Here is a 16,729-nt window from a genome sequence, read left to right as displayed (position 1 = left end):
CCTCATTTCACCCACCTCGGAAGGATGGAAGGCTGAGTCAACCTTGAGCCGGTGAGATTAGAACCGCTGAACTGCAGATAACAGTCAGCTGAAGTGGCCTGCAGTACTGCACCCTAACCACTGCGCCACCTCGGCTCTTTCTGACCAGTTCTGGAGAACCGCTAGTGGGAATTTTGAATAGTTTGGAGAAACGGTAAATGCCACCTCTGACTGGTCCCACCTCCCTCTATTCTCTGCCTCCCAAGTCCCAGCTGATCAGGAGGAAATTAGGATTTTGCAGTATCCTTCCCCTGGAGTGGGGAGGGAATGGAGATTTTGCAGTATCCTTCCCCTGCCATGCCCACCAAGCCACACCATGTCCACCAAGCCACGCTCACAGAACTGGTAGTAGAAAAATTTGAATCCCACTACTGACACACACATTTAATTTACCATAATGATTCAGGAAGTATATATTTGCAATTTGAATGAGACAATGAAATACAAAATGAACCAAGTTTGTCTTCATTCTTGCACAATTCCAGCCATCTTTATATGGTCTTTCCTCATGACTCGGTAAGTTCCTTATTCACTTGAGAGGTAAACAGAGATTCTAAAACAAATCTAATGGAGTCAGGACAGAACCAGAAGCAAATAATAAAAGGAGGAGAAGGTTTAAGTGAAAAAGATATAACTATAGGAAGACAATTCAGTGAAATGACTAGGGATATAAGCAATGTTGAAATTCTATACAATTCAAAAATTTTGTTTTTCTTTCATTAAGGAAAATGGTCAACGAAAATATGGAGGGCCACCACCAGACTGGAATGGACCACCCCCAGAACGAGGTTGTGAGATTTTCGTTGGAAAACTTCCCCGAGATCTCTTTGAAGATGAACTTATTCCATTATGTGAAAAAGTAATAATATAATTTAGTAGGTTTTCTTTTCTTCAATATTCAAAGGAATGAAGTTATTGGCAGGACTTGTACCTAAAGCAAGTGAAATTAAATGAACGTTTCTCTGCGGTCCCGGTATCTGGATTTCTCAGGAGAAATTGGAGATCTGAGTGTATTTTTGTGGATGCAACACATTTCTTTGGATATTTTTTTCTCTAGAACAGCACCACATGTTAGACAGAGGCTCTACCAGAGCAGCTCAGATGTTACATTTTCTAACATCTCATAGGTCATAGTCAAAACCTTGTTGGGCTCTCCAGAGAAGTGGGTTGCCAGGTGTAAACCTTATCCTTCAATGTATCCATGGTCCACACAGCACAGCACTGCTCTGTCTCCGTTTCATTCACTTTTAATAATTGCACAACAAATAACCCACTTTTAAATATTGACTGGAGGTAGCCAATTTGCAATTCCCAGTTAAGTGTAACGTTCCCGTGGTTCGTCCATGAGGCCAATGTGGAGAAAAGACAGGACACAATCTTTCTCGGGATGGAGCGACCCAGATTGGGGGTCGGAGAGCCCCTTTTATTAAGATAGGACAAAGGCAGGAGGAGCAATAGCATGTGGTTAAAAACAACCTGTAAAAGTACAATTTCTAATCTACTGCTCAGGGAAGTTCTGTCTATATATGGTCAAATCCTGAGCGTCATTGGTAGGGCACATCTCAGGATGTTATGTTATGAACTATCAGGATGTTATGGAGTTTTAGGAGTTTGTTTTCTCCTGTGTGGTTCAGCGTGGCTCTGCATGACCCGTTATCCACTAAGTATCGTTCTGGAGACACAATAATCTTCAAGATGACACAGGCTTTTATTTATTTATTTATTTGTTTGTTTGTTTGTTTATTTATTTATTTATTTATTTATTTATTTAGTCAAACATGTACAAGATAGCAGGTATAAATATGAACATGGACACGAACAAAGGAAATGAATACCAATAAATGGGGATAGTAGAACAGGGACGGTAGGCACGCTGGCACGCTTACGCACGCCCCTTATGGACCTCTTAGGAATGGGGTGAGGTCCACGGTAGACAGTTAAAGGTTAAAGTTTTGCGGGTTTGAGGATCTAACAACGGAGTCAGGTAGAACATTCCAGGCGTTGACCACTCTGTTGCTGAAGTTGCATTTTTCTGCAATCGAGTTCGGAGCGGTTTACCTTGAGCTTGTATTGATTGTTTGCCCGTATATTATTGAGGTTGAAGCTGAAAAAGTTGTTGACAGGTAAGATGTTGTAGCAGACAATTTTGTGTACTGTGCTTAGATCATACCACAGGCGTAGCAGTTTCCAGATTGTCCAAGCCCAAAATTTCGAGTCTGGTGGCATAAGGGATTCTATTGTGAGTAGTAGATTATTGCTGTTCTTAGACAAATATGTCTACTATTCTGTATATTCCTCCCTATATTACTCCCAGAGCCTTTTAGAAACTCTTGAAGTGGTTAAAGTATTACATTGACTAATCCACATTCATTTAGAAATTGTTAATTTCTAACTAAAATGGTGCTCATCAATGGAGATCCAACTAAGGAAACATTTCAGAAATAACTAAAAATCTATAATTTTGGGATCCTTTGTAACAGGGGTGGGTTTCAACCGGTTCGCGGTGGTCCCTGCGAACCGGTTGGTCGGCGAACCCAGAAGTAAGTAACTTCCGGGAACGGCGAAGGGCCCACCCATGCGCCCGCGCTCCTTACCCGGTTTTGACAAGTTCTGCACTTCCACGCATGCGCAGGACGCATACAGCGCCTGCGCGATCCTCCAGGAGCAGCTGGAGCATTGCACAGATGCTAATATGCATGCGTGCACCGCGCTCGTGCGTGCATGCGCCGCATACGTGCACGAGGATGCCGCCGGCCCCATTCCAAACGAACTGGTTGGAACGGGGCAAGAAACCCACCCCTGCTTTGTAATAAGTATAATGATACCATGACCCTGGGACACTGCAATCATCATAAATATGTGCCCGTTTCCAGGCATCCGAATTTTGATCATGTGACCACAGGGATGCCGCAACAGTCATAAATGTGAAAAAACGGTCATAAGTCAGTTTTTTCAGTGTCATTGTAACTGGTCCGTATTGAACTTCCACCCCAATAATTTTAACCACCATGGCCATTGGCCACTGCTGGCTAGGGTCTACGGGAATTGAAATCAAACACATTTGGAAGATAGCAATTGGAAGATAGAAAATTATTCTTCAGAGTATACTCAATGTCTCAGTGAGGGCTAAGTATACAAACGCAGCCACCTGTCTATTTATTTTCCTTAGGCTTATACGTCACTTCATTCATAACCGAGCCGAGGTGGCGCAGTGGTTAGGGTGCAGTACTGCAGGCCACTTCAGCTGACTGTTATCTGCAGTTCAGCGGTTCAAATCTCACCGGCTCAAGGTTGACTCAGCCTTCCATCCTTCCGAGGTGGGTGAAATGAGGACCCAGACTGTGGGGGGCGATATGCTGACTCTGTAAACCGCTTAGAGAGGGCTGAAAGCCCTATGAAGCGGTATATAAGTCTAACTGCTATAACCAACTTTAAATGGCTATCCTCAGCTTGTAGAATAGAATGGAATTCTTTATTGGTCAAATGTGATTGGACACACAAGGAATTTGTCTTTAGTGTATATGCTCTCAGTATACCTAATGAGAATAAAATATATTCATCAAGAATAAAAAGATACAACACTTAGTGATAGTCAAGGTTACTAATAAGCTATCAAATCGTATTAAGAAACAAATAAAAACAATATAAATTGAAAGATACAAGCAACATGGTTAAAGTAATAAGTTGGAAGAGATAGATGCTACTAAGGAAGAGAAGAATAATAGTAATATTTTCCCACATTCATATGCAACGAAATTTCATTTTAATGTATGCCAATTAGTGTACATTCATAATGACAATAAAGTTATTTTAAGTCTAAATGTCTAAATAAATAAAAACCCTTTTACTTGTACTGCCTTGATTAGGGAGCTATTTTTCTGCCATATTTGCCCTGAAGTATTTTTCTCAATGCATACAATTCACTGTAATAATATTACCGTACATTTTATAGTATATTCATAATGAAAATTTAGTATTGATTTCATTAATTTATTATTACAACTTAAATTAAAAACCAAGAAGAAACATATTCATTCAAGATAATATGACTTAAATTTAAATCAGTGTTTCTTACCATGTTTCCCCGAAAATAAGACAGGGTCTTATTTTCTTTTGACTCCCGAAATAAGCGCTTGGCCTTATTTTCAGGGAGGTCTTATTATTTCTGAGGTGCAAGAAACAGCGAGTGTGGTCACCTCATGGCGGCTGCTGTGTTGCAACATTTTCGGGGAGGGCTTATTTTCAAGCGAGGGATTATTTTAGTGCATGCGCTTTAAAGCCCGATTGGGCTTATTATCCGGGGAGGTCTTATTTTTAGGGAAACGGGGTAGATTTGAATCAGTGTTTCTATGGTTTCTTAAGGGGGGTTCTCCATTCTTTCAGGAGCCCTCAAAAATCAAAATCATTTGCCAGCCTACATAGAAAAATAACACCATATTAAAATCCTACCAACCATGATAAGTAGTAGCAGCAAAAAAAAAGTGTTAATATTAATTTTTAATATAATAAATGTCAAATAACCCAACTCACACAAACAAAAGTTATTTTGGGGTCATTCATAATTTTTAAAAGTAGGAAAGAGACTTGAAAGGGAAAAATGTTTAAGAAACACAGAGGTTTCCTGAAACAAGTCTATTATAATTGGAATTTGTTAATAAAGATCTTTACTAATTTCCTGGAGCTTCAGCATATGCCTCTTGGATTGGTTTGTTTGTTTGTTTGATTGATTGATTGATTGATTGTTGTTTGTTTGTTTCAAATGTATATGTGAGTCAGAAAACAGATCTCAAATAAAGTCTATTGCAGTGTTTCTCAACCTTGGTCACTTGAAGATGTCCGGACTTCAACTCCCAGAATTCCCCAGCCAGCATGGGGAATTCTGGGAGTTCTGGCTGGGGAATTCTGGTAGTTGAAGTCCGGACATCTTCAAGTGGCCAAGGTTGAGAAACACTGGTCTATTGTCCTAAAATGAAACAGGTATGCACTCAGAATTGTGAGGACAACAGACCTTGATAAACTGTTATGCAGGTAACAATTCCTTTTCTTTAAAAAGAACCAAAAAACCTATGGAACTTTGTGCTTCAATTTTCCAGATTGGTAAAATCTATGAGATGAGGATGATGATGGATTTCAGTGGAAATAACAGAGGATATGCCTTTGTAACATTCTGTAACAAGCAAGAGGCAAAGAACGCAATCAAGCAACTGAACAATTATGAAATTCGGTAAGCTGACTTGGCTAATTTTTATTTAACGGGTTGGTATTTTGCCTTCAAAGGCCATAAAATTTAACAAATGGTATAAACTTCAGTGCCTGGAAACAAGGCAACACAAAATAAAGCAACATCTGTAAAAAAAAAATGGATGGATGAAACAAGACCATATTTTTCTTCAAATAGGACTTTGTAAGTCTGATGCCTTCCTACAACTTGCTGCTGAGAATGATAAAATATAAGACTTTTACAGAAAAGAAAGGAGGGAAGGAAGGAGGGAGGGAAGGAAGGAGGGAAGGAGAGAAGGAGGGAAGGGGAAGGAGGGAGGGAAGGAAGGAAGGGGAGTAGGAGAGAAGAAACGAGGGAAGGAAAGAGGGAGGGAGGAAAGAAGAAGTAGGACCGTTGTAAGATAAGATGGATCTATGGGATGATAAAAAAGCAATCTTCAAGTATATTGTCAACAGTAGGGAAAAATTGTTATAAATACATATTATTAATAACAGTTATGAGATCATATAATTGTGAATGTATATATGAAATTGATAAAATAAAATAAACTATTAAAAAAAGAAAAAAAGAATTCCAAATATTAGGCAATATTTACCAAATATGAGGTAAAATTCCAAATATTTTACAGAATTCCAAATATCAGGCAATATTTACCAAATATGAGGTAAAATTCCAAATATTTTACAGAATTCCAAATATATAAACAACAGTTGGAGTTAGTATTCACTTTGCATGTCTTTCCTCATTTTCCTCTCAGTAATTTGTTCTTTTCTCACAAAAAAAGTAAGAGTTGATTGCACACCCCTCAGCTGAAACCACACTTTTGAACAATTTCTCTTGTACCACATTTCTGTTATATTAACTTTTTTGCGAGAAGCATGCAACTTATATTGAAGTCAGTATTAGCAAAGCCACATCATGTGAGGACCCGGATTGTTGGGGACGATACGCTGACTCTGTAAACCGCTTAGAGAGGGCTGAAAGCCGTATGAAGCGGTATATAAGTCTAACTGCTATTGCTATTGCTATCTTCATTTCTAAAACAACATACAAATGAACAAATTTACAGCAAGGATCAATAAATTAAAATCTCCAGATCAAGTCCTGAAAACAATCTGCACGTGGCTGGGAGGAACTAATATTTGTGAGGAAGAGATTTTGAGAAGCCAAGGTAGAGATTGACCTCAAAGACTTTTTTCATACTCTAGAATTTAACATTTTGTTGCCTACCTAATTTTAATAATTTTAGACAGAGAACGATTGTCAACTGGCCAACTAGTGAATCCAAAAAAAAAGGAAACACTCTCGGGTGCTTCGAATTCCCAAAAGTAACACTTTATTGGATACACCATTTTGGTACTGAAGAATCAAAACCAGCTCTGGTTTTCCTGTGCAATTGCTTGCCTGAAGAGGGTAAAACTTATCTTTTCAACCTTCTTATGTTACCTACCATTAATTCCACCTTTTTAAAATGTACACAAAAAATATATATTTAAAGAGAGGATGTTGGAATTTTGCTCCTAGATGTCTCCTACTGATAGCACTATGAACCATCAATCTAGAAATTCCTTTAATTTAACAAAGGAGAAATAAAATAAGCATCTGTGTAAAACTCTCTCTTGTCATTTATCCATATGTGTGAAAATAGTCATTCCTCCCACAAAAGCTGCATTGTATTGTTAATGAAGCATTTGGTAAACTATTGTTTTTTTAAGTTCAAAAGTTTTATTTGTTTTAAGACAAACATTTAATCATTCCTCAATCAGTAAGACATCGAAGTACAATTTTTTGTATGTCAATATAATTCTAGTTTACCACCAAATTCTTGTCTAGCCTAATATATACCCCTTCCTCCCTCCCTCCCCCCTCCCCCCCAACCCCTCTCCTCCTCCCCCCCCCCGACTTCCCAGAACCCGTACACGGTATGGATTTCTAACAAACACAGTCTAAAATCTATTGAGAAAAAAAATAAAGAAATTAATGACATTCTACATTGACCTTAGCTTCTTCTTGCTGAGCTAACTTTAAACAATTTAAATCATTTCTGATCTTAAGCATAGGCTAACTGGAATTTCTTGGTCCCGTATTTATTTTGTATATAGTCAATCCATTTTTTCCAGTCTCGTTTATATCTCTCACTTGAGTGATCTTTAAGATATGCCGATATTTTAGCCATCTCGGCTAAGTTTGTAACTTTCAATGTCCATTCTTGAGTTGTAGGCAAGTCTTCCTTCTTCCAGTATTGCGCCACCAACAGTCTTGCTGCCGTTATTAGGTGCAGAATCAAGTTAGTCTCTACCACTGTAAAGTCAGTACATATACCTAGTAAGAATAACTGAGGAGTAAACTTTATCCTTCTTTTAAAGATATTTTGAATGATCCACCACATTTTTATCCAAAATGCCTTAACCTTTTGACAAGTCCAGCATTTGGTAAACTATTGATCCCTTGTCCCAGTGTTTTTTCCAAAGGACAACTGGATTTTCTTTTGTGTTTTTTTTCCCTTGAAAACATTTCACTTCTCATCCCAGAAGCTTCTTCAGTTCTAGAAATTGAAGTTCAGTTCAGAACTGAAGAAGCTTCTTGGATGAGAAGTGAAACATTTTCAAAGAAAAAAAACCAAAGTCCAGTTACTTTTTGGGAAAAAAAACACTGAGAATCTCCATAGACATTTACTGGTCATTTGATTATTTGTGTTACTCACACCATTCGCAAAACAACACAGGTTCTACATCATGTTCCCAGCCAAAATTTTCCAGGGAGTTTCACTCCACTCAATGAAATTCTCTTTTCACACAGGGATGGTCGGTTACTCGGCGTTTGTGCCAGTGTGGACAACTGCCGCTTATTCGTGGGAGGAATCCCAAAAGCCAAGAAGAGGGAAGAAATTTTAGCCGAAATGCGGAAAGTGACGGAAGGTGTGATCGATGTCATTGTGTACCCCAGTGCAGCCGATAAAGCAAAAAACCGGGGATTTGCATTTGTGGAATATGGAAGCCATCGAGCAGCAGCCATGGCAAGACGGAAACTGCTCCCAGGTAGGGCCCAAAAAAATTCCAAACCAACATGTAGCCAAACCAACCTCAAGCTGCAATTGGGAGGGAGAGGGTAATTGGGAGGGAGAGGGTAAGAGCCGAGGTGGCGCAGTGGTTAAATGCAGCACTGCAGGCTACTTCAGCTGACTGCAGTTCAGCAGTTCGGCTGTTCAAATCTCACCGGCTCAGGGTTGACTCAGCCTTCCATCCTTCCGAGGTGGGTGAAATGAGGACCCGGATTGTTGTTGGGGGCAATATGCTGACTCTGTAAAACCGCTTAGAGAGGGCTGAAAGCCCTATGAAGCGGTATATAAGTCTAACTGCTATAATGAAAAAGCAGCAAATTACAAGTTACTTATTGATTTGACTAAGGGGTCTGTGGGCTTATCCCCAATACCAGTAGTTACCGTATTTTTTGGACTATAAAATACACCGGTGTATAAGATGCACACAGATTTCAAAGAGGTAAGTCAGGAAAAAAGGTTTTTGTCCTCCCGGGCCCCCAGGAACACTCTGCAGGCTTCAGTAGGACTGGGAGAAGGCAATTTTCCCTTCCCCCCAGCCCTGCTGAAGCCTGCAGAATAGCAATAGCAGTTAGACTTATATACTGCTTCATAGGGCTTTCAGCCCTCTCTAAGCGGTTTACAGAGTCAGCATATTGCCCCCACAGTCTGGGTCCTCATTTTACCCACCTCGGAAGGATGGAAGGCTGAGTCAACCCTGAGCCGGTGAGATTTGAACCGCCGAACCGCAGCTTGGCAGTCAGCTGAAGTGGCTGCAGTACTGCATCTAACCACTGCGCCACCTCGGCTCTGGAGGGGTGGGGGAAGGCAAAAATAGCCATTTTTCACAATGCAGAGGAGGGGCTTCAGGAGGCCAAAAACGGCTTTATTCAGTGTATAAGACGCACCAACATTTCCACACTCTTTTAGGGGGAGAGGGTGCATCTTATACTCCAAAAAATATGGTATTTTAAAAATAAAATAAAATAAAAATAAAAAACCCAAAGATTGATCTCCAGTTCAGTAGTATCGTTCTTAATGCTTCTGTCAAGCTTTTCATGCAAGAAACATGAGACAGGGGTCACAAAGTTATCCTTATTCCCCTTACCTTCCTTCTCAGTGTGCAGAACTCTCCCCACTGATCAAATTATTTTGCCACCTGAGGCAGGAAAAAAGAATCCCCCACTTTCAACAGTGGAAAGCCTCTGACCCTCCTTCCCTCTTTCCAGTATGGCCTGGCAGTTTGCTAGCTCTTTTGCATCTTTGAGTGCCTCTGACGAAGGGTGTAAAGTCTGTGTGGGTTTTAAGAGAGCTGAGAAGTTGACCAGAATAGATACTAAGCATTATTAAAATGGTTGTTGTTGTTGCTAGTTGTGAAGTCATGTCTGACCCATCATGACCCCATGGACAATGTTCCTTCAGGCTTTCCTGTCCTATACCACCCCTGGAGTCCATTTAAGCTCACACCGACTGCTTCAGTGTCTCCATCCAACCACTTCATTCTCTGTCATCCCGTTCTTCTTTTGCCCTCAATGTTTCCCAGCATTAAGCTCTTCTCCAGGGAGTCCTTCCTTCTCATTAGGTGGCCAAAGTATTTGAGTTTCATCTTCAGGATCTGGCCTTCTAAAGAGCAGTCGGGATTGATATCCTCTAGGACTGACCGGTTTGATCACCTTGCAGTCTGAGGGACTCACAGGAATCTTCTCCAGCACCATAGTTCAAAGGCCTCCGTTCTTTGGTGCTCAGCCTTATAATTTTGAAATAAACGGTTGTAAGTCCTGAATGGACTCCTGGAAGATTCAGATTGATGGTTAAACTATAAACTATAAGGAAAGGTTTTTAAAAATCAACAGTATCTTTTACAATACCATAAATCCAGTTTACCAATGCATCTCTTCAGCAAAAACGTTCTTCCTTCCTTCCATAAAGATGCCATCACTTTTTACATTTATCTTCATTCCAATTACATTGCAGGACGGATACAATTATGGGGGCATCCGATTGCTGTAGATTGGGCAGAACCAGAAGTTGAGGTGGATGAAGATACAATGTCATCTGTTAAAATCCTCTACGTGAGAAATCTTATGTTAACTACTGCTGAAGAAACAATTGAAAAAGAATTCAACCACATTAAGCCAGGTAAAAAAAAAATATGTCAATATTTTGGTAAACTCAACGGTTTAATAAACTAATCCATCATTTATCTTTTTTAAAAAAACACTAATTCCAATTGAAATATTTTTAATTTATACGAATGTCAAAAAAAAACTAAAAGTAAGAAAAAACCAATTTATTGTCCACAAACAATATTTGGGTTGAAATAAATTACACCTTCAGTTACACCTTCCATTTCCTTGGAAGAATGTCTTTCTTTTAGCATTTTTTCTCCACTTGGATTAAATAGGAGCCAACAATGTGCAGCAGCAGCCAAAAAAGCCAACACTTTTGCTAGAGGCTTCATTGATGGATAGAATCAAGATCACATGAAGTATTAGTACCACTTTACAAAGCCTTAGTAAGACCACACATGGAATACTGAATCCAATGCTGCTCACCATGATATACAAAAAATGTTGAAACTCTGGAAAGAGTGCAGAGAAGAGCAAGAAAGATGATTAGGGGCCTGGAAGCTAAAACATATGAAGAATGATTGCAGAAATTGGATGTGTCTACTCTAGTGAGAAGGACTAGGGGAGACAAGATAGACAAGATGTCTCAATATTTGAGGGACTGTCACAAAGAGGGGGGGACTATTTTAACAGTGAAAACAATCAAGCAGTGGAATGGCTTGTCTTCAGAAATTGTGGGTGCCCCCTCACTGGAGGATTTAAGAAGAGACTGGACAGCCATTTGTCTGAAATGATATAGAATCTCCTGCTCAAGCTGGGGGTTGGACTAGATCAGTGTTTTTCAACCTTTTTTGTGCAAAGGCACACTTTTTTCATGAAAAAAATCACGAGGCACACCACCATTAGAAAATGTTAAAAATTTTTAACTCTGTGCCTATATTGACTATATATAAAGTGTTTTTCCCACGGCACACCTTACACTATGTCACGGCACACTAGTGTGCCACGGCACAGTGGTTGAAAAACACTGGACTAGATGACCTCCAAGTCCTCTTTCAACTCTGTTATTCTATGTTCAATGTATCTGCATTTAAATTTCAACCTGGTTCCCCGTAATAACTTCTGTCTACATAGCAACTTAATTCTGAGACCTGCATTCACAGAGTTTGGAAACACGAAAGTGTTCTGCCCACACCGTCATATAATGTTGTGAATTCAAAAGCATCAAGTAAAGAATGTCCTTATGTTCACACATTTAAAGAATATCCACAAATTTTCAACAGTTAAGAGTATTGGAAACTTTTAAGACCCAATGCCAATACTTTTCTTTTTTTAAAAAAAAAGTTTTTAATTAGATAAACATTAAAAACATTGGACATAGTGTGACATTTCAGGCATAAATGTTTCCATATAGTGATTAGATCTTATAACGATTACATTTTATATCCATTACATAGATATGTGTAGTCAGACAGATGACCTGTTGATCCTTTCTTTTATATAATTACTAACCATACAAATACATATCCAATTCCTACCTTCTTAATACCATATTTTCCAATTCTTAACTTGTCTGTGTTTTTTTTTCCTTGCCTTTTCCCCTCATTTCTAACCATCGGTACCATTTGTCCCAGATTTCGTGATATTCCATCTCACCCTTATCTTTGAGCTCTAGACTCAAGTCTGTCCATTTCTGCGCACGTCAGTATCTTATTTATTATTTCTTGTTCCGAGGAGTCTCTTTATTTTTCCATTTTTGTGCAAAAAAACAGTCTTGCTGCTGTTAAAATATACAGCATTAACTATAGTCCACCTTGGCCATATTTTTCTTTTGTTTTTTTGTTTTTTTTAAATGAAATTTTATTTTATTAATTTCATATATACATTCACAATTATATGATCTCATAACTGTTATTAATAATATGTATTTATAACAATTTTTCCCTACTGTTAACAATATACTTGAAGATTGCTTTTTTAACATCCCATAGATCCATCTTATCTTACAACGGTCCTACTTCTTCTTCCCTCCCTCCCTCTTTCCTTCCCTCGTTTCTTCTCTCCTACTCCCCTTCCTTCCCTCCCTCCTTCCCCTTCCCTCCTTCTCTCCTTCCCTCCTTCCTTCCCTCCTTCCTTCCCTCCTTTCTTTTCTCCTTCTCTCCTTCCTTTCCCCCTTCCTTTCCTCCTTCCTTCCCCCCTTCCTTCTCTCCTTCTCTTCTTCCTTCCCTCCTTCCTTCCCTCATTTCTTCTCTCCTTCTCTCCTTCCTTCCCTCCTTCCTTCCCTCCTTGCTTCCCTCCCTCCTTCCCTCCTTCCTACCCCCCTTTCTTCTCTTTCTTCTCTCCTTCCTTCCCTAATAATGTGATCCCTAATAAAAATAATTCTGGTCTCAACTCCATCCTTTGATTCAGCATCTCTTCCAAATACTTTCTTGTTTGGTGCCAAAAAGCCCTTAGCTTTCCTGCACTCCCACCACATATGGTAGAAGGTCCCTAGTGCAGCATTACATTTCCAACATCGTGGCGATAAGTTTTTATTAATTTTAGCTAATCTTGTGGGTGGGATGTGCCACCTATAGAACATCTTACACTGAGCCGAGGTGGCGCAGTGGGTAGAGTGCAGTACTGCAGGCCACTTCAGCTGACTGTTATCTGCAGTTCAGCGGTTCAAATCACACCGGCTCAAGGTTGACTCAGCCTTCCATCCTTCCGAGGTGGGTGAAATGAGGACCCAGACTGTGGGGGCGATATGCTGACTCTGTAAACCGCTTAGAGAGGGCTGAAAGTCCTATGAAGCGGTATATAAGTCTAACTGCTATTGCTATTGCTATTACTATCTTGTATTTTCCTTATACAAGGTGGCTAAAGTTAACTTTCTATTTCTTTCCCATAGTCTTGCCAATTGTCCAAATCTATGCTGTAACCGAAGTTCCTACTCCATGCTAACATAGCAATAGCAGTTAGACTTATATACCGCTTCATAGGGTTTTCAGCCCTCTCTAAGCGGTTTACAGTGTCAGCATATCGCCCCCAACAACAATCCGGGTCCTCATTTCACCCACCTTGGAAGGATGGAAGGCTGAGTCAACATGGTTTCCTTCACCTGCTCTTCTGCCATTGTATAATCCAAGAGATATTGATATAATTTTTAAATCATTTTTAATTGATGCCAAAACTTTTCAAGCCCTTCTTAATGAATGTCTGGCACCAGAGTCCTTTTGAATAAAAGTAGGCAAGCGAGGGAGATATGGGGGAAGTGCCAATTTTAGCTGGTAAGCATAAATTGCCTGGAAATTGGTTGTTACTCAAAAGGTGAAAAGAAAAAGCAACAGAATAAGCCAGCAATTATAAGGTAGTTACGTTGGGTGATTTTTGCTCGTCCCTTGGACTATTGTTATATAGAGTTCAGATCTATGCCCACTGTGCTGTTTGACATCTACAAGAATGGCTGAAAGATTCTCAGATCCAGATTTAAACTTCATTGCTATCAATATATGGATTGCATCAAGTTCTAACCTCTCCTGTCCATCACTTGCCAGGAAAGCTCTGACATTTCCAAACCACCGAAGTCAGAAATCAATAAAGCTTTTGCTACTACTCATGTTTCTTTCAAATAAAGGGCTTCTAGAGTTATCAGAAAGCTGCCATGTGTAACTACAGGAGTCCTTCTTTCCACCTTCATTAGATGTTTTTCTGGAAATAAAAAGTACGCCAAAAGTGATGAAAAAATTTCCAAATGCAATACTGTTTATGGGCTCCTAATATTGTGTCAATGATGCAAAACAATTGCCTACCCTAACAGGCACAACACAGCCTGGTAACATTGGGGCAGCACAGGTATTTCTCAAGTTATGACCAACACTGAGCCCCCAAATTACGTTGCTAAGTAAGTCTCAAGTGAGTTTTGCCCCATTTGCCACAGTTATTAAATGAATCATTGCAGTTGTTAAGTTAGTAACATGGTTGTTAAATGAATCTGGCTTCCCCTTCATTTTGCTTGTCAGAAGGTTGCAAAAGAACCCCAGGATACTGCAACCGTCATAGATATGAGTCAGTTGCCAAGTGTTTGAATTTTTTTTTTCTATTTTTATTTAAAAAATATGGAATGCTTCACGAATTTGCATGTCATCCTTGCGCAGGGGCCATGCTAATCTTCTCTGTATCGTTCCAATTTTAGTATATGTGCTGCCGAAGCGAGCACAGTGTTTGAATTTTAATCACATGACTATGAGGATGCTGCGATGGTTGTAAGCCTGAAAAAACGGTCCTAAATCACTTTTTTTTAGTGCTGTTGTAACTTTGAATGGTCACTAAAAATTGTTGTAAGTTGAGGAGTACCTGTATTAGGTTTTAGCATTGTTCCTTAATGGGAAAAAAAGAGATTGCCATCCCTGTCATTTTTTATTTTGTTTTAGTGCATTCGTTTATTTAACTAAGATATTTACCCCAGTGGTGAAATTCAAATTTTTTTACTCCTGGTTCTGTGGGCATGGCAGGGAAAGGATACTGCAAAATCTCCATTCCTGTCCTACTCTGGGAGCAGCCACTAATGAAACAGCATAGTAAAAATAATAGAAAGTGTGCAGTGGTGGGTTTCAAAAATTTTTGGAACCTCTTCTGTAGGTGTGGCCTGCTTTCCGGGTCCACTGGTGGAACCTCTTCTAACCGGTTCGGTAGATTTGACGAACCGGTTCTACCAAATAGGTGCGAACTGGTAGGAACCCACCTCTGAAAGTGTGGCAGGCCAAAGATGCTAAAAGGAATATGACTGCAGGCCTGACATAGGGTTTTTATATTGCTAGGATTTAATCCAGCAGAGAAACCGTAATTTAAAATTAAAGTGTGAGATCTAAAAAGCCAAGCATAAAGCTATGCCTTTTATTATACAAATATGCACATGAGAAACTTTTACCCTCCGTATCTCTTCTGCAGGTTCAGTGGAACGGGTGAAGAAAATTAGAGACTATGCGTTTGTGCACTTTAATAATCGAGAGGATGCGGTGGAGGCCATGAAAATCTTAAATGGGAAGGTAATGACGGATTAGTTCTGCAGTTGCTGGAAGGCAGACCAAGAGTTGCATGCATGTTGCATAATATGATTCGTAATGTTGCTTCTAGTACCTGCAATGCTCTATCGGTGCAATGCTGCTATCAGGATAGGGTGGGGGCATGTGTGTACCAAATAATGTGCCCTATAACAGCCCCGGCAGAGAGTTTAAAGGGAATGGCTTCATTTTGCACTCCAGCAGTTTTTCTGCTATGAAATATGTGGTTCATTGTTGTTTGGATTTTGAACAGCCGGATAAATCATCAGAGTCAACCAAAAGCATCTGCATTATTTATAATCCCATAAATGTTCAACTAGCAAAATACCAGTCTAAACTAGTCAGTTTTAATGGTGCGCAATTTGCTTTCAAAAGTACCAAGTGGGGTGTGTGTGTGTGTGTGTTTGTGTGTGTGTGTGTGTGTGTGTTTGTGTGTGTGTGTGTGTGTGTGTGTGTTTTGATGCACCTCTCCTGCTGGTCTTCAAACATCCCTGCACATGTATACTGTTTTTCTCTAATTTTTCTTTAAAAATAGGATAAGCCAAATACATTAACATATAGTGGAAATACACCAAGGGGAGGAGGAGGGTTCCACCACAAATGCGCGCACAACAAAAGCGCGCCTGACTAAACCGCGGTGTCTAAAGCGCGGTGACAAAACCGTGCGATGAATTAGCGACTAATTAGCCCTAAAGCGCGCCGACAAAAGCGCGCCGACAGAAGCGCGCTGTAACGTAACCCTCAACCTAACCCTAAACCTAACCTTAAACCTAACCCTAAACCTAACCCTAAACCTAACCCTAAACCTAACCCTCAACCTAACCCTCAACCTAACCCTAAACCTAACCCTAAACCTAACCCTAAACCTAACCCTAAACCTAACCCTAAACCTAACCCTAAACCTAACCCTAAACCTAACCCTAAACCTAACCCTAAACCTAACCCTAAACCTAACTGTAAATCTTACCTTAAATGAAATCGCGCTTCGGTCGGCGCGCTGTTGTCGGCGCGCTGTTGTCGGCACGCTGTTGTCGGCGCGCTTTTGAAATCGTGGTTTCAGCGCCGCGGTGTTGTCGGCGCGCTTATGACGTTCGCGCTTTTGACGGGTCACGAGGAGGAGTAGGAAAGAAGAAAGATGGGTAGAGAGAGATGGGAGAGAGGGTGGGGGGGCGAAAAGGAAGTGGGGAGCAGATCTGGAGAGAGGAGTGGTAGAGGGAGAGGGGAAGTAGGGTAGAGGGGGATGATGGGGGGAAGATAGAAAGTTGGAGGGTGGTGGAAGAAAGAGGTGTATGGAGAATGGAAGAGGTATATTGGGCTTTCA

At 40.1% G+C, this 16,729-nt stretch overlaps 1 protein-coding gene and 1 non-coding gene across 3 annotated transcripts in view; one reads left to right on the top strand and one right to left on the bottom strand.

The window, feature by feature from the left end:
- The window catches only part of A1CF (APOBEC1 complementation factor), a 54,318-nt gene that overhangs the window by 18,213 nt on the left and 19,376 nt on the right, over positions 1-16,729 (top strand). For both annotated transcript variants that reach the window (XM_087702631.1, XM_087702630.1), the window contains exons 3-7: positions 764-898; positions 5,133-5,263; positions 8,060-8,298; positions 10,272-10,436; positions 15,296-15,393. In XM_087702631.1, the coding sequence (XP_087558757.1) occupies positions 764-898; positions 5,133-5,263; positions 8,060-8,298; positions 10,272-10,436; positions 15,296-15,393 (768 nt within the window). The remainder of the gene's footprint in view (positions 1-763; positions 899-5,132; positions 5,264-8,059; positions 8,299-10,271; positions 10,437-15,295; positions 15,394-16,729) is intronic.
- LOC148042450 (U6 spliceosomal RNA) lies at positions 14,458-14,564 on the bottom strand. Its single transcript, XR_015695186.1, has one exon. It is a non-coding gene; the product is annotated as a U6 spliceosomal RNA (small nuclear RNA).

The sequence above is a fragment of the Thamnophis sirtalis genome, unplaced genomic scaffold (genome assembly GCF_051295495.1).
Source record: "Thamnophis sirtalis isolate CommonGarterSnake01/CBP01778 unplaced genomic scaffold, rThaSir2_p1.2 scaffold_15, whole genome shotgun sequence".
Taxonomy (NCBI): Eukaryota; Metazoa; Chordata; class Lepidosauria; order Squamata; family Natricidae; genus Thamnophis; species Thamnophis sirtalis.
This window is presented reverse-complemented; position numbering and strand designations above follow the sequence as displayed.